Genomic DNA, 17,115 nt, shown 5'->3' with positions numbered 1-17,115 from the left:
ATCATAGAATCACAGAATAGTTAGGGTTGGAAAGGACCTGAAGATCATCAAGTTCCAGCCCCCCTGCCATGGGCAGGGACACCTCACACTAAACCATTTCACCCAAGGCTTTGTCCAGTCTGGTCTTTAACACTGCCAGGGATGGAGCATTCACAGCCTCCCTGGGCAACCCATTCCAGTGCCTCACCACCCTAAGAGGAAAGAATTTCCTCCTTATAGCCAATCTAAACTTCCCCTGTTTAAGTTTTAACCCGTTACCCCTTGTCCTGTCACTACAGTCCCTAATGAAAAGTCCATCCCCAGCATCCCTATAGCCCCCCTTCAGATACTGGAAGGCTGCTATGAGGTCTCCACGCAGCCTTCTCTTCTCCAGGCTGAACAGCCCAACTTTCTCAGCCTGTCTTCATAGGGGAGGTGCTCCAGTCCCCTGATCATCCTCATGGCCCTCCTCAGGACTTGTTCCAACAGTTCCATGTCCTTTTTATGTTGAGGACACCAGAACTGCACACAACTGCATATTTGCCGATGTGAGAGGTATTGAAGTAAAATTAAAAAAAAAAAAAAACCACCAAAAAAACAACAACTTGAAACCTCCTGAATTCAGTGGGAACAGCATGTAGACCAAGCCTGGACCTTGGTGTCGCGATCCGATGGCATGCAGACTGCCTGGTATGAGTGAAAACAGGGCATGGCTTATGCCACCAGCCTTCACCCAGTGAAACCCTGCATCTTGGTAAGGCTCTTCCAACTCATAGCCCTGGACTTTCTTATTTTGTGTGTGTGGGGCTATAATGAATCCTGAATTCACTGGGTTTCTCCCTCCTGTGTTCAGGCTCTTAGGGATGTGGCACAGCAAGGGCCTGAAGACAGGCAGTACCGGTGACTTTCCAGTACTGGCTGGAGGAAGAAAGTGTTTGAATTTGGGTCAGTCACTCCCCGGTACTCCTCAGGGAAGCTCTGGTTCTTGTTTGTCAGAGAATGGGATCCCCAGTTCTGTTCAGAAGGCTTGTGAAACGTGCTGGAGCTCTTGTTACCTGTTCCAGCCATGGAAAATTAACTCTGTGCATGCAGTTTGCTCTGGGGAACTTCACAGTCTTTTGCTCTTAATTCATGGTATTTTCACAAGCTTCTCCCTCTAGTCCCTTTTCCATAAGAGTAAGTAAAAAGAAAGAAGGCAGGCAGTGGAGAAGAGACCGTGGCTGCAAAAGGTCCAATCTGCCAGCAAGGGGCATACACCTGCTTGTGAAGCCCTCAGTCTCCCTAAGACCAGGAATGGAGCATAACCAAACCAGGACTGGCAGCACAGGCAACCCCTGCCCATGCTGGTGCCTGCCGCTGTAGTAGTGCTTCACTCCATCGTGAGAGTGTGCACACTCTTTGGGCTGCCAGGGCTATTTAGCCCTTGAAAGGGGAATTGAAGTGGGCCTCGTCCCAGCACTGGCAGCACCTCCAGCCCTGCCTGCAAGGAGGTTTGCCTGCATTGGGGCTGCCTGCACCCTACCGCTGTGCCTGCCTCCTTGTCTATGCCACATCCCCATCCACCTGAGGCCCATTCCTCCTTTGCCCATACATGTGGGGCATCGCTTTCCCCTCATATTCCTGCACCTCTGTAGACTTCACAAAGCTCCATGCTACAGCTGGGCACGTGGAGAGGGAGACCCTGCCACTCTGCTTGGGCAAAGCCCCGTCCCCAGCTCATGGGGACATCAGTGCTGGCATACCCTGTCTGCTGCCAACCCTCTTCCCGCTCTTGTTCCTGCCATCAGAAGGAGGGGGAAAAATAAAGGAGGAACAACCATATGAAAAAAATGTTAATTTATTAATCACGGAATATATAGCAGTTCATCTGAAATGCTGTTGCTATGCCAACACCCTGGGAGTTTATTTTCTTAATCCAGGAGTGAGGCGTTTGGTCCCCCGCTCTCCTGCTGAGCTATTTGAATATGTTGCCGCTGCCGCCATATCTGTTTAAAAGGGAGAAGGAGGGAAAAAGGAAGGGAAAAAAAATAAAGTAGGCTAAACCACCAAAGCAGTCAGATGCAAAGCAGTAAGAAGCCTTTCTCAGTGCGACTTAGTAAAAATGACACAAATTAATATACTCTACTTAAACCAGACCAAGATTAATGCTTCTCTTTCAGAGCAGCTTAGTCCAACTGTCACTCGACAAGCGTTCGTCGGACAAAATCAACACTAATCAACATTTATTCCTCTCTTGCCCTTGGGTCTGAGGAGCGTAGAGCGGGCTGCACCATTCTCCGGCTCGTCTCGCCACGCTTTTCACCCTCCATCCAGCTTCGCCATATATCACCCTTCCTCTCTGTGCTTCTGCTTGTACGGATCCACACGTTCAGCTATCAGGCTACATTAGAGGCATGATAGATTTTCTGTTTTAATTTACATCTATTATATTACAACATAACAGATCTTGATTCAGTGGAGACCAGTGTCTCCTATAGCCAGGCTCTTTGGGAAGATTTCTGCATTAACTTATTAAGGCTGGTTGGAAGGTGGCTTCGGATAGACTCCTGAGTGCTGAGCAGAGGTGTCGTGGTTCAACCCGCTCAGGGGAAGCCTGTGGCTGTCTTGGCCTGCTTGCTGGGGATCTGGGAGGTTATGGCTCTGGAGGCAATGGGCTGCTGAGTGCCACCTGCCACTGTTGCTGTAGGTTGTATACCAGGCTACTTTGTAACTGGAGCCTGCAGGAGACCTTGCCCTGTGCTGCTGCCCTGTGCCCTAGACCCCATAATGGGGTAGAGCGGAGAAGGATTGAAACCAGATGTTGATACTGGGAGGACAAGGTCCCAACATACCTGCAGGGCATCTTCCCATCTCTTGTAAAAGGATGCTGAGGCTATGAGTGTCTGACAAGTATAGGTGGCAGGGTTTTGCTAAGATTCATTTCTGGTGGCTGGGGCACTGGTTCCTGCTTTACCTTCACAGCAGGGAAGGGACAGGTATGATCTAAGGTCTGCCTGGCAGGTTTCTCAAGATCTGCTGACTTTCCCTTTGAGCATTAGGTCTGTCTTGTCTGGCTGTCCAGAGTGTCTGTGAGGAACAGAAAAAGGCAGATGAGCGAAAGAAACTGGAGTATGTTGTGTTCGTTTCCTCTCTGATGAGCAGAAAACTGGTGAAGGTCATGATGCTGCTGGACCCAGCTTGGTGTAGTTTGAAGAGCTGCTCTTGTCCTTGCAACCTTGGGTTATTAAAATGGGAGGGAGGTGAATTCCTCCTCCACCGTCCCTTTCTTGCACTTTGTATTCAGTGCTTTTTTCCCTGATTTACCTGGCAGTGCAGTCACTTGGATTTTGTGTGATCTGTATTTGATTTCTTTCCAGTGTCACAGATAGTTGTGTAAGCTCGGACGAGACTTTGTCTTATAGTCTCTTAGGTGGGAGTGTACAGGAGTTAAGCTCTTGGGCAGACTAAAATCAAGGTGGTTCTTACTCTGCTTAGTCCAAACAGGACAGCAAATATACTGTTGATTTGCAGACTGAAGGAGTGAATATAAGACTAAAAGCCAGGTGAGAATTAGTAACAAACACAGTGAACCAATGTTCAGACCTTGCTTGAACAATCTCTTTAGGTTGTGCGCGCAAGTATAAATCCATTTGGGGAGGTAACAGACTCACCTTTGTAATGAGCGTCCAAGAACAGGTTAGAAGAGTGCCCATCAAGGATACTCTTCTTCCAGTGTGGGAGGAGAGGTCAGTCTGTACATGTCTGTCCACTCTTTGCGCTGCTGATGTGGGGTGTGAGGGGCCAGCCTGGTGTTGGGTTTTCCCAGTGCAAGGTTGGTGCTGATGTGGTTAGCATCCGTTCTCCTCCTCGCAGATCGTGGCTAAGAGGCCGAGGTTGCCCTATATTTGGATAGCATTAGGGGTAGCCCCTTATCTAGTGATTGCTGTCATGGGTTCTTTGACCTTGGGAGTCTAATACATGGTGTCCCCATTGCTGTTGCTAAACTTCTTTGTAGTATGCTGGATCAGTGGTCCCAGGGAAAGTTGGAGTCAATCATCGTGTCAAAACATAGCTTGGTGATTTTTCTGGGAATCCCATGGCCCGTTTCTGCCATAGGTCCTTTTTGTCTGTGTTGCTGGATCTAGTTTGGGAAGTTGTAATTTCCCTTTTCTTCCTGGGAACACGTAGGTCTCTGAAAGCTGTGATACTGAAGCTTTCACTGCCCTTTTCTGCCGTAATGGCTTCCATTGCATTGCATGGAGCTTATTGGCTGGCAAAGTACTGTAGTGCACTTTCCCAAGCCTGGTTGGACTGAAAGCTGGGCTCGAGGAGCTGATGAGGCGCTCTCTGCCTTTCCCTCTCTCTGTCGTTGCTGGTGTGAATGAAGATTTGATTAATGCGGGCACTTTAGCACAAGTGCCATTTTCCAGGCTGTAGCTCTTGGCACGGAAAGTGCTGCCGGACCGGAGCAGAAAACTGCAGGCAGCGTCTGTGTGCCGGCATGAGCCGGGCACTTTACAGCATGCCGGGAGGGAAGCGCCCTGCTTCCCTCCCCGCTCCTCACTGCATAGCAGTAAAGTAAATGACGCTTGGTATAACTTTGCACTTACAGGACTGCAACTCAATTTAAAAACAACCCCAAACTCCAGGAACAGGAGGGGCTCTGTAGCAGCCACATCTCTGTAAACCCACTTCGTTAATTTTAATGGTGGGAGAGATTCTGCAGCCAGGGAGAGAGGAGATGCTGGAGTGCCAGCAGCCCTCAGGGATGGGAGGACAACAGTAAGTCCCAGCCCATGGGAGACCAACTGGGGAGTCCTTGCCCTTCTGATGACTCGTAAATTAGCCGGGCTCCTGCTCCAAACAATGGTCTTGCCTCCAGGCTCCCACTGTGCCTTTGCTTGTGCAGGGCACCTCGAGGCTGGGTGGGGACCACTCACTTCAATGCTGCTGCAGGCTGCAGGACTTCGCCAGCTCCTCGGGGAGGTTTTTGGAGAGGAGATAACATGTGCAGGAATTAGTGCTGTTTGTAAAGCACTTGGAAGATGGGAAGAGCTATAGAAGCGCTGTAATTAATAGAGGCTGGCTAATTTAATGCTCTGCCTTGACATCATCTCAGCTGATATATATGTAAGGAGAAGTACCTCCATTAGCAGTAGGGAAAATCTTTTCTCCTCCAGTGCTGGGGCTAAAGCAACCAGATTTATTTCTCTTAATTGTCTCCAGGAACTGAAGTCCGCATGTCTCCGGGTCTTAGAAGTGGATGTTCCCATGAGACGGCAAAGCTTCACAGAGCATTCTTGCTTTTGGCAGATGCCTGACTGCCCTGTGGTTGAGGTGCTGCCACCTCTGAGGCAGAGGACAGCCCAGCTGAGGTCTGGTGGAGAAGCCTGGGGCAAGTGTCATCTGTGAGCTCTTAATGAAAGCTGCGTGGGCCTGGAACAAACTGGTGGTTACTGGGAGGAGGGGACAACTTTGCCATGGGGATGGCTCTGGGCTGGCCGGGCTGTCCGTGTGACTGAGCACTTCATTGGGGTACACGGGGAAATTGAAGGAGGGGTCTTCTTGGTGATAGCATATGAAGCAGCACCTGAAGGAAGATGTTTCTGCTCTTCCTGGTGGGATACACAAGCTGATTTGGAGGCAATCATTATGAAATGGGAGAAAGGGAACTGGTCCTGTCTACTGCGCATGGACTGGGTCCTTGCAAAACTGGAAGATTCAGGTGTTGAGCTTTTTTCTACCTGATGTCTCCCGTTAAGCAAGATCTGGGCTGTTGTGAACGTCTGCTGCTGCAGTACTGTTGCCGAGAGCTGTGCTTTTTAATGACATATTTATACTGCAGAAAGTCTTGCTTTTGTTTTGTTTGAGGATCCAGCGTAAGCTGCATCTGTTTAATCCATGTTCTCACTTACCTGCCTGTGCTGGGGATGGGGTGAAGTGAAGGAGGCCTCTGCCTTTTGCTTTGCTTTTTGCTGCTGTAAACCCTTTCTTTAGTTTTCTGGTAACACGTTTGGGTAGCTGTGTCTCAAGAGTGCTGGTCAGCACAGCCCTCCTGGCCTCTTCTCCCAGGGTGAACTGTGACTGGGATACAAAATCCATATATAGCTCTTGGAGTAATGCTGGCTTGTTTCTGTCCAGCTTTGGATGTGCTTCGCTCACTGGGAAGCTGGGTTATTCCCTGTGCCTGAATATGGTGTTGGGGCCTGCCCAAGTCTGAAGGCATTGGCCTTATATGCATAGGAACAGGCAGTTTCTATATAAATGTTTTTATAAGGGCCATAAACCACAGTGCTTTGGAGTGCAAGCCAACCACTGCCCACTGAGCTCAGAGGAAACTTCCCTGTGAGCATTCTCCACCAGGTTTGTTGTGGTGGTACCTGCAAACTCTATGGCTGCATGTACCAGGAAGGGGATGGCAGGACAGGCAGGGGGTAGGGGAGCAAGCAAGGTTTGCACTGTTCCTGACAGTGGCTGGATGCTATTGATGTGGGGAAGCAGCCCTGAGGGAGCTGAAGTGTGAAACCAAACACCTCTCCCATGGAGTCTGTGGGTGTCTGTGTGTGGCCGTGTACCCACGGCCTGCCAAGGGCATTGGGTGCTCCCAGCAGCTGGGGTGACTTTGGAGGCAGAAAATACTGCAGCCGGACTGGGTAAGTGACCTTCTCCTGGGTCATTGCCTGCCAGGGTCAGTTGGCTGCTCAGCTACATATCAGGGATGCTTTTCCCTGCTTGTGAAAGAGCAGAGGAGAGAGCCCACTGGAGGAGGGGAGGGCTGGCAGACCTGACCCGCTGTGCTGGCTGTGTCTGGAGCTGTTCCAGAGGAGGTGTGGGAGGAGGGAAGGGGGGCAGCTACGCAGCAATCACAGTGGTCAGTGCCGCCTTTAGTAAGCCTGATCTGGCCCCCCCAGGTGTCGGTGCCTCAGTTTCCCCCACTGTAAAGCCAATGATCTTGCCCTTTGCTTTTTGGGTGCAGAATGCCACTGAGCATTGGTTGAAAGGTGACAAAGGGGCTTATGCAACACGTAGGACTGATAAGCTAGCTAGAAAGTTAGAAAGTCACCAAAGCTAACTTCCTCATGATGGGGATGCAAAACCACGGCTGGAGCAGGTCTCCCTGCAGGAGGCATTATGACCCATCTGTGCTTAATGGGGACCACACAATACGGCAGCTGGCCCTGGGCCCAGAGATACTCTTGTAACTTAATAGCGCCCTGCAGAGACAAACAGTGCTATAAAGGGGGTACAGGTTTTTTAAAAGGTATTTAGGAGCCCAGGGCTACAGAGAAGAGGGGGTCCTGTGGACTGTTTAAAAGCTGCACACTGCCCACCTTGGTTGTCTGTCCTTATATATTCCCATGCCACCAGGATCATGTTGCTCCTGCAAGTGCCTGGCTTAAGGCTGCAGGGATAACAGGTGCTTTCCTCTGTTGGGGCCTCACCTCAGGCAGGGGTGACAGCCCCAGAATGTCTCTGAAATCTGGGTCAAGGTGACTTGGGGGCCTGGTATCCAGGGTTTCCAGTGGGACCAGCACTTGGAGGCACAAGGGCTTCTTGTCTCATGGTTTTTCCGAAGACGTGCTGGGGCCATGTTGACCCTTCATGAGATTTTCTCCACCACAAGCATACAGTGTCTGATCTTGGAAAAATGGGGTGATTCAAGGTGGCTCATCAGGGACGGTGCTCAAGGCCATGCATCTCTTCTTTCTGGTAAAACAAGGCAAGGGGCCAAGCCTTCCTCAGCAGAGGGGCTCTGTGGAAGAGGTTTGATAGAGAGCACCTGAGTGTGCTTGGAATTTGCAGGGGGTACCTGAGTCTACCTGGTGGCCCAGCAGAGCTGCTGTGGGCCATGTCCCATGAGTGTGGAGAGGATGTCTCTCAGGAAGAGCTGGAGGAGACGTGCGTGTGCTGCCAGGTGGGGATGTAGGGAGTGCTGGTGCTGGGAGCCACAGGGACATCCATCAGCCTGCCCAGCTGGCTGCTAGAGAGGTGTCAGAAGGCAACAGCTTTCTGTCGCTGCTGATGTGGGCTGGGGTTGAACTTCTGACCTGGAGATAAAGGCCTTTCCCTCCCTCCCTGGCTCCAGTGCCATTTCCATCGAATTGCCCAGGCTTTCTCACTTGTATCCAGCCAGGCTGACAATGGAGAAAGGTCATTAATTGTGCTTCTGCCCTTCTGCCTGTTCCCTTTGGTACCTTCACCATGAGGCCATCTGGCTCCACCAAAAGCCTACCTGCCTCCTGCTTTCCTTCTTCATCATTTGCTCGCCATGGCTTCAGCTCTCAGCCCGCAGAAATGTGCCAATGGATGTGGTGTGCCAAGGTGAAGGGAGAAGTTGAGCTGTTGAAGAGCCCTGATGGATGACATAGCTGTCGCTTTCATTGCCCCCGCCATGTCAAGGCAACTTTATGAAATCCATGTGGATTTAGGGTTTTGATGGGTCTCCAGAGCCAACAGAGCTGGATGGGTTTAAGCATGGACATGGGAGAGGTTTCCCCATGCTTCCCTCCCTCCCCACCCCAAAGAAGGGAGAGCTGAATGGGGCAGGGAGGAACGGGGTCCATGCAAACGAACGTTATGTCTGCCACTAATTTTGTGATTGGAAACAAAGCAACAAAGGGAGGTGTTGCAGCGTGAGGATGGTTTAACCTTGATAAAACAGTGATTTCAACGAGGATGATGTTCTCCCATCTATCTTCATCCATCAAAGTGCTGCCGAAATATGCTGATGAAGCCTGTGGATAGGAGTACAGTGGAGCTAAATGGGGCGTTGCAAACACTCTCTGTACCCCCGTGACAAGGTGGCGTTACTTACTGTCCAAATTTAGTACAGGGAACAGCAGGAACTGCTGCCTTTTGCTCTGTGGGCTGGGGTGGGATGCAGCCAGGGCTGTGTCCTCTCTGCAGAGTCAGAGATAGCAGTGGCGTCTCAGCACATCACTTAATTTTCCCTTTAGTGCCACTGAGAGTCATGAGCACAGAAGCAGTAAATGAATTCAACTTCACTATACAAATGTCTTCTCCTCCCTAGCAGAGGGAGAAATTCAGTCATGCAAGATGCCAGGTTTGCAGGTAAGGCGATGGTCCTGTTGACTTGGGTTGAACATCAGCTGGAGGGTCTGGTCTGCAGAGGAGCCGGGCAGTCGGGGAATCCTGGGGCTTTGCTCTTTGTTTGGCTACCACACGTTTTGTCTGTATATGCTGTGTCGGAGTAGCAGCAATTAAGCTTTATTTATATGGGGTTTCCCAGCTTGCAGGTTGCAAAGTGATGGTACGTGGGTGTGATCTCAAGTTTGGGGATTAGCAGCACGGGCCAAGTGCCACGGTCTTTTTTGGTCAGGTATCTGAAGGCGTGTTACTGGCTGCGTGTGACTGTAAATGTCGATAGGTCAGCAGTAAACGGAGCCCTGTAACCCAAGCTGCTGCAGTACCTCATCCTGCTGGGGCTGGCAGTGTTCTGCTGGGACAACGGCATTGCACGTGTCCCCAGAGCTTCCAGGCTGAGTTTCAGTGGTGGTGTCCCCATGTCTGAGCTGAGCTGTGCTAATGCCAGGGCTAGCTGGGATCTCCTCTCCTTGGAAAAGAGCAAGGTGGAACTGGCAGGGAGAGTTAGTCTCTTTCTGCTGTGCTTGAGAGCTACAGGGAAATAAAAGACTGGATCCTGCTGATGGCATGGGCCCAATTGTAACACTGAGAGGAGCTAGGGGCTCAGAATCCTCTGAGAGCAGCAATAGCTCATCTCCAGCCAACTCTTTTTGCAATTGGGCTTTTCTTCCTGGGCTGTCCTTCCAAGGGCTGACAAGGTGTGAGCTTCAGGCCTCCTTCAAGATTTGTGCTTCCAGCAAGGTAAACATATCTGCAAAGCTTCTGTAGTCAGCAAGGTTCTGACATGGCTTCAGGGCTCTCCTCCATAAACAATCCAGATGTACGGATGTCTTCTTACAGACAAGATGCAGGGTGAAGGCTGGATAGCTTGCTCTGGATCTGGAGAAGACAGCTGTTGAAGGGTATCCCCATCCAGTGCACTGCAAGACCAGCATAACATGCTATGAGGAGGACACAAAGTCTGATTGGAGGCTTGCCACCCCCTTTGATTCAGGGACCAGAGCCCTGTGATTTCACACCTTCAGAGCTGCTTCTTTTGGTGTTCTGGGCTCCATAGTGCCCCTGCTGCATTCCAGCCCTGGACCATTCTTTGGGCTGTCAGTTATCCCTGGAGATTTGCTCAACTACAGTGAGGCTATCCTCAGCTTGACTGCTTCCAGTCATGGGCAATAACATAGATAAAGCACAAACTTTCACCCCACAGATCTTCTCTGTCCCGCCAGCAAACTGACTGCTTATTGGTAGCTCAGACTTTGTGATGGCCTCTCTCCTCCTCAGGCATTTCATGGGGACACTTTGGGAGCCCAGGGTTGGAGCGATGGGCTGGTGCAGGGCATAAAACTGGTCAGTTTACAACATGACTATTTCTTCCTCCTCTAAGCCTCTTGTGTTCCCATTCTCCCATTGCTGCTTCCACTACTGATGCATTTGGGGGAAAGAAAAGTTGACAAAAGAAATGAATTATGCATAAGGAATTAATTTACTTGATGAATAGGGACTTACAAACTCAATTGCCATTCGCTTTCAAGGGATGCTTGGGAGAGTGGGAGGGAGGGAATAAAAGCAGAGGATGGAGCAGAGGGTGAACTGCTGAGCCTGAAAGTGTTCCTAGCCTTTGAGTGGACTTGGGAAAAACAGCCTTGGGTCATTTAAACCATATTATGGGTCCCATATTCCCATCAATGTGTGGGGCTCTTTGCTGGGGTGAAAATCAGGGTGGTGAAGATGCAGGAAATCTAGCAGTGTGTTTGAGTGCCATCCTTCGCTCAGGAGGAGAAAAGGACCAGATGAGGGTTTGGCTATTTCAATAGGTAGGAAAACTGAGGGAGGTGTGCACATGTGACTTCTTCAGGTCAGCTACAGGCTAGGGGCCGATACAAGAGCAGTGCTTGAAGCTCTTGTGCTCCAGAAGTTTGCCTTTTTCCCCCCTCGTATGCCCTTCCCCTGCTGCATGCTGCTGTGTCCTGGGAGCAGTGCCAACAACTGGGAGCACTAAAAGCACTGGAGTGAAGATGCTGTAAAAGAGCCTTCTGGAAACTTTGCCTAGCCAGAAAAACTTGCCCTCAAACCCAAGCAGAAAATTCAGATTCCTGATGGAAAGAGGACGTCTGTCAATCCAAGTGATCTGACCATGTGCACCAACACAGCGCAAGAGCTGTGTGTTGGTGCACGGGGGAAGAAGTCTTTTCCTGTAGTGGAGGGATGGGAGAGGTCTCTTTTGGAGGAGAAAGGAAAAGTCTGATTGTAATGCCAGTTGCTCTAGGATTGTGAAGTATTTTACCTTGCTGTGCATCAGGGGTGTTGAAAGGAAGTCTGACCCGGCTGTTGCACTGGTTGATGAATTGGAGTAGTGGTGAGGAGAGCAAGGCACAAAGGGGAGCCATGCTGGGCCCTGAGCTCAGCCCAACATTGGGCACAGTTGATGTTGGGCAGGTCAGTTAAGTGTCCCTGTGTTCCCCAAGGTCTGGTTTCTCAAAAACGAGTGTGGTTCTTCCTGATCTGCTGCAAGTAATGCCTGCTTCTTTGATCCTCTTGTCATCTGTGCAGCTCGAGCCAGCCCTAAAATAATGAAGACTCTAGTCCTGAAGAGTACCTTCAGGAAGGGACTAGGAGCTAGGAGGGAAGGGTGATGGAAGTGGTGTTTAGAGTTGGAATAGGGGCTGTGCTGTGCCAGGGGCTGCACTGAACGCTGAGTTGGGCAGCTGCTCTGGCCCCTTGATGGTGGGCAGCGGTTCTGCAACCATCCTCTTGCATTTTGTATGCAGTGGAAGGCCTCAGCACTGCTTGATGGTCCTGCAGGCCCAAATCCTGTGAGGGAAGCAGGCTGGCACCATCCTGACCCGGTGCCCCTGCAGTCCAGCATCAAAATGGGTGAGCTGATGTAGATGGATAGTTTCCTCCTAGAGCCTGCGGTTTTGCTGCCCTTTGCAACTTGCCTTTTAAATGATTCCGTCTCAGTAAGACTGACATACCTGGGTAGTCATGTACTTGGGATGAAACTTTGCAAGTGAGCAAAGTACAGCATTGCTGGCAGCCTGGGTATTTCCTGAATCAAGTTGGTGCATTTTGGCAGTTGTGCCAGAGCCGTGGTGCTGAGTTCGTATAGCACCACACCATGCCAGGAGCACCGTCTGTGTCTGCAGGCATGCCCCTGTGCTGCGTATCAGCCCTGAGGCACACTGGAACTTGGTCTCCTCCAGCTTGTTCACTGGTGTGATGAGCCTGGGGGATTTGTACAATACTTGTCTCTCCCTGCTCCCTCCTTCCCTGTGCTGTTTGGGGGAGGGAGAGGTGTACCCTAGGCAAAGACAGGATCCCCAAAACCCCCACCCTGGGGGCAGCTGCATGGAGTTTATGACTGTGCTAGCCGGCTGGAAGGAGGTGCTGCAGGTTCCTCCTGAGCTGTGGAAGGGGACCAAAGGAGTGAGAGTGCCTGGGAAAGGGTGGTTTAATAAAGGAAAGGATGGCTTAATTGCTACTTTTCTTTTCATCCTCTTCTTGTCCATCCTTCCCTTTCCCAAGCAGAGGGCAGAAGGGATCTGCGGGCAGGGGCTTTGGAAGCTGTCGCTTTGCATTGCACGGCTTGGGAAAGGTCTCTACCTGCCTTATTTTGTCCCTTTTGCTGTCAGGGCTGACAGTGCTCATGTTTATTTCATCCAGTGTGGCGGCTGTCTCGTTTCCCTATCCTCCGATGTCATTAGCGCGCCGAGAGCGGGCACTGCAGTGCTCAGCCTAATGAATTCCGCTGTGGCTCTTCTCTCCCCACCTCGTTACCAAAGCTCAAGGTGTCATATTAAACCTGGCCAGTGAAAGGAGAGAGAGAACAAGGCGCAGAAGGAGGAGGGGAGGACGTGTGTTGTAGGGGTTCCTTTGGTTCTAGGATTTCCCCTTATTTCAGCTATTTTCCTTTTAAGCTGTTTCCTTCACAGATGGGGTTTCTCTTTGAGGCTGGATATGTTGTCGCTCTGGAAGTGGTGACTTTGTCCATGGCCATGGGTCCTCTTCTGTTGGCATGGGAGGAGGCATGTCCTCTGTGGTTGTCCCCACAGCAGAGCACGTGTTGGCATCCTCTGCCCCTGCTCAGTTGTGCCCACGTGGGAGACAGCGGTGGGTGTGCAAGTGCCATTTTAAAAGCCAGGTGGCTGTTTCTCAGCTCTCTCTTGGGTTATGCCGTCAAGCTGGGATGAATTTCGCAAGTGGTTTTAGATGAAAGCTGCCATCCCCCATCTCTAGGAGCTGGTGAATTTGGAACGAGCTGCCATCCGTCCTGAGAACTGGGGTGCCAAAAGCCGTGCCAGAAGTCCCTGCCGTCTCCAAGGCCATGCTCTTCTGGGACACATTTTGCTTTTCTTTAGCGTTTCTCACCTCCGTTTTGCCCAGCCCCTGGTACAGGAGGCTTGGGGAGTCCCTTCCAGAGCCAAACAGTCCAGCCCTCAGAGGTAGCTGAACTGTGGCAGGACATCCACAGTGACAGCAGCTTGTCCCACCACCCCCTTTGCCCATCTGTCTTGGCTCTTACTGATTTAAAATGGTTTTGTAATATAATTATCTCCTCGTGGATGGGCTTTTCATTGCATTGGCTGCTTCAGCTGTGTATGTTAATGTGGAATTAGTGCCAGGGCAGAGCATGTGTTAGAAGTGGGGAGAGAGGGGCAACCCCCTCAACTGGTGCTTGTTTCCACTGTCACCCAGACTGGGTTGATTGGAGGCTGTGCTGAGACCCTAAGAAGTGCCTAGTATCTGCTGGGGACAGAGGAGGAGAGCAGAATCCAGGGGGAATGGGGATGAATCTTTATACGATGTTGGGAAACCAGGGCCCTTTTGCACCCCAGTTTTGACATCTCAGGGCCACTTATGGATGCTGCTGGGAGGATTTGGCTTGGAGAGAATAAGCCTGGGTGACAAAGTGACCATGTGGTCCCTCCAGTGACATCCTGTCCTGAGGCCCTTGCTGGGCATGAAGCTGTAATTGAGCTGTGGCTTGTGGTGGTGGCTTTTAACCCTGTGTGGGCAGCCAGGACGCAGATGGGTACGCATGGAGGTAAGGAGCAATTTCACATGCAATTGGAACTGCAAAGGGAGAGTGGAGAGAAGCACGATTTTATCACCTCAGCTGGCCCTGGGCCATGACTACCAATGTTCAAACACCTCTTCATTGCAAGAGATGCCAGGGGAGTATTAATTGGCATAATTCATCAACCATTTGGCACTTTGCGATGTGCTGTCCACCTAAGTGTCCTCATGCTCCAGGTTGGGGGGATGTTGGGGAGCTTTGAGGCTTTTCTGGTAAGTGGGTGAAAACTGCTGAAAGTGGTTGAAAACGTGGTGTGGTGGTGGGGGTTGGTAGAAGTGTCTCCAAAACTGCCTGTAGGTGAGGAAGGCAATACTGGTAGGTGTTGTCTGTGGCTCCTGGTGCATCAGACACTTCCTCAGCAGGGAGGCATCCTCCCCTTTGCCTTACCCCACTTGCTTCTTGAGAAGGACTTGGGATGAAAGATGTTGCAGAGGCATGACAAGCCTCTCCAGCAGCATCTGGAGCTGCCCTGTTTTGCACGGGCCTTGTTGAGTTCTCTGGACCAGTATGGCACTGAAGATGTGAAAAGAAGTTATGAAACTTGCTGAAAGGGCAGTCTGAGATAAAGTAGAAATGTTTTCCCTGCACTGTCCTGAAAAACAAGGCAAGAGAAAGAAAAGCAGGCATCCCCTCTGATGCACTTCTATGGTTAAACACTCACCCCAATAGAGGAAGGAATGACTCCCTGTGCAGCACAAAGGGGTAAGTGTGACCTAAAATGGTCTCAGTGTGGGTATCACCCTGGTACATAGAGATATTGCCACTTTTCCCAACCATAGGAGGCATTGAAATGCAGCCAAGTCATCTTGCGTTGACCGCTTCATATCATGTCTTCTCAGTTGGGTGGTGGTAGTGCAACCATCTCGTTTTAGGAAGACCTGGGAGATCGAAGGCTCATATGACCTGAAAAGCCTCTTTTATATTGGGAAAGCATGAAGGTGTTGCATGGCAAGTACCTGTGCGATGTAGGTATCTCTGAGGGTTTTGGGGTGGCTATATCAGGTCAGGCTGAAAGTGTACCCATCAGGCTGCCCTTGTTGCCAAAGCCTGATGGCAGCTGCCAGGGGAAGGAACAAGTCAAGAGTAAAAACGCTCCTCTGCTGGTGTCCCTCCCAAACTCAGGCAGTGAACAGTTATAGACCTCGCAATGCTCAGCACAAGTTCCCTCACCCAGCTGGGTGGCTTTTGATTTGCTCTGTGTAAACATTCTTGTGTGGCAGGGGACAGGTTTCCCTACCCTGTGCCTCAGTTTCTGGGCAGAGAGGTTGATATACGTTTGCTCCAATTCTGAAGTGTGGCGGAGACAAGTTCATTCAAGCAACTTCAAGTACTCCAATGAAAAGCACTGGAGAATGGCAGGGTCTTATTAATTGTTGTTGAGAATATCTTTCAGTCTAGTGTCAGGAGCTGGTGGCTGAATTTCTGCTGCCTGCTCTGTCTAGGAGAACGTAGTGACAATACTGTGACAATGAAAGTGGGGCTGTCATGGAAATCAGTCCTTCAGGATGAAAACCTCCAGGTTTATAGGAGTGGTACATCCGGGTTGTGATGGGAGGTAAGACTCTGTTTTGGCACGTTGCTGTGGAGGTCTGGCCAGTCTTTGCTTTTCAGGCACTGGTGGAGCCATGAACTTATGCATACTATTTGGTTGGTGGTGGCCTTCCATTTCTGGGAAGGAGCTGCTAGCTGGCTTTTGGGTACTTGATGTGTCTGTTGATACCAGCCCATGGGAGGCTTAAGACGCAGGTCAGTTGGCAATAACAGAGAGTTGTCATTGCCTCTGCAAAACTGATGGCTCTTTGGGGTAATGGGTTTGTGCCTGATGAGTACCTGGACTCAGTTACTTGTTTAGCCTCTCCAGAACAATAAACCAAAAAATTCTCTGTGGCTATTAGGCTCATGCTGGAGCAGTGATTAACCTCTTGGCTGTCTCAGACTCTGCTTTGATTCACGGGCATCTCAGGATCCTCAGCCCTGCTGTGCTAAACAGGCAGTTGGGGTCAGAGTTGTGGGCACAGAGCATGCAGGTATCCATGTTTGTAGTGCTGCCAAAAGAGCACGTCCTTTATGACTTGGAGAAGGAGGCACAGATAGACATGGAGGAAGAAATTACTAGGGGACAGAAAACTGTCCTCCCTCAAGCCAGCTCATCGTCACCTATGTGCTTCTACCTGTTGAAAAGCTGTAGCACTGGCTTGTCTTGTAGGGTTTGACCCTTTAGATGGGGCAGTTTGTCTTGCTCGATGTGAAGCAGCCCATAGTGGATTTGGTGCTGGCAACTCTACTGTTGCAGGTGATGTTAAAACTTAAATAGGGGAAGTTTAGATTGGATATAAGGAGGAAATTATTTACTGTGAGGGTGGTGAGGCACTGGAATGGGTTGCCCAGGGAAGCTGTGAATGTTTCATCCTTGAAAGTGTTCAAGGCCAGGTTGGACAGAGCCTTGGGTGACATGGTTTAGTGTGAGGTGTCCCTGCCCATGGCAGGGGGTTGGAACTAGATCATCTTAAGGTCCTTTCCAACCCTAACTATTCCGTGATTCTATGTGTCTTGGTAGCTCTGAAGCACAGAGATCTCTATGGTCTGGTGTTGAGGCAGAGAGGGAGAGCAGGAGTACTCCCTGGTGACAGATCTTGGTGAGATAGCACAATGTCCCTGGCCATGAAGGCCATGGGGAACCGTCTGACTTCAAACATCGTGTGTGGATGAGCATTGACAGTGCCGTCAGAGCCTCAACCATGCCTCTTGCTCTGCTGAAACATCTCTCCTTACTCCCTGGATGCTGCTGTGCCATCATGCATCCACATCCACATCCACCACTCAGGGTTCTTCTGCCACAGATCAGGATCTTTTGGACTTGACTCCTCATTTGGTGATGGGTGAGAACCTTGAGAGCTGTCTCCTTCCCCCAGCCTCATCCTGTGCTCTCTCACCCCTGTCATGACACTTAACATCTTTCTCGCGGATGAATGTGGCAG

General features: G+C 50.6%; 1 protein-coding gene across 4 annotated transcripts in view; it reads left to right on the top strand.

Moving 5' to 3' along the window:
- The window catches only part of PBX1 (PBX homeobox 1), a 130,684-nt gene that overhangs the window by 38,272 nt on the left and 75,297 nt on the right, over positions 1–17,115 (top strand). Inside the window, exon 1 of one of the 4 annotated variants that reach the window (XM_061345586.1) lies at positions 8,855–9,030. The exons of the other annotated variants lie outside the window; for them this stretch is intronic. Coding sequence (XP_061201570.1) covers positions 8,949–9,030 — 82 coding nt within the window. The 5' untranslated portion in view covers positions 8,855–8,948. Of the gene's footprint in view, positions 1–8,854; positions 9,031–17,115 lie in introns of those variants that run through there. 4 annotated transcript variants of the gene reach the window in all.

The sequence above is a fragment of the Neopsephotus bourkii genome, unplaced genomic scaffold, assembly GCF_033783945.1.
Source record: "Neopsephotus bourkii isolate Nb327-2 ecotype Australia unplaced genomic scaffold, CSIRO-AGI_Nbou_v1 NB_234, whole genome shotgun sequence".
Lineage (NCBI taxonomy): Eukaryota > Metazoa > Chordata > Aves > Psittaciformes > Psittacidae > Neopsephotus > Neopsephotus bourkii.
Note: the sequence above shows the minus strand (reverse complement) of the source record. Positions and strands in the feature narration are given on the sequence as shown.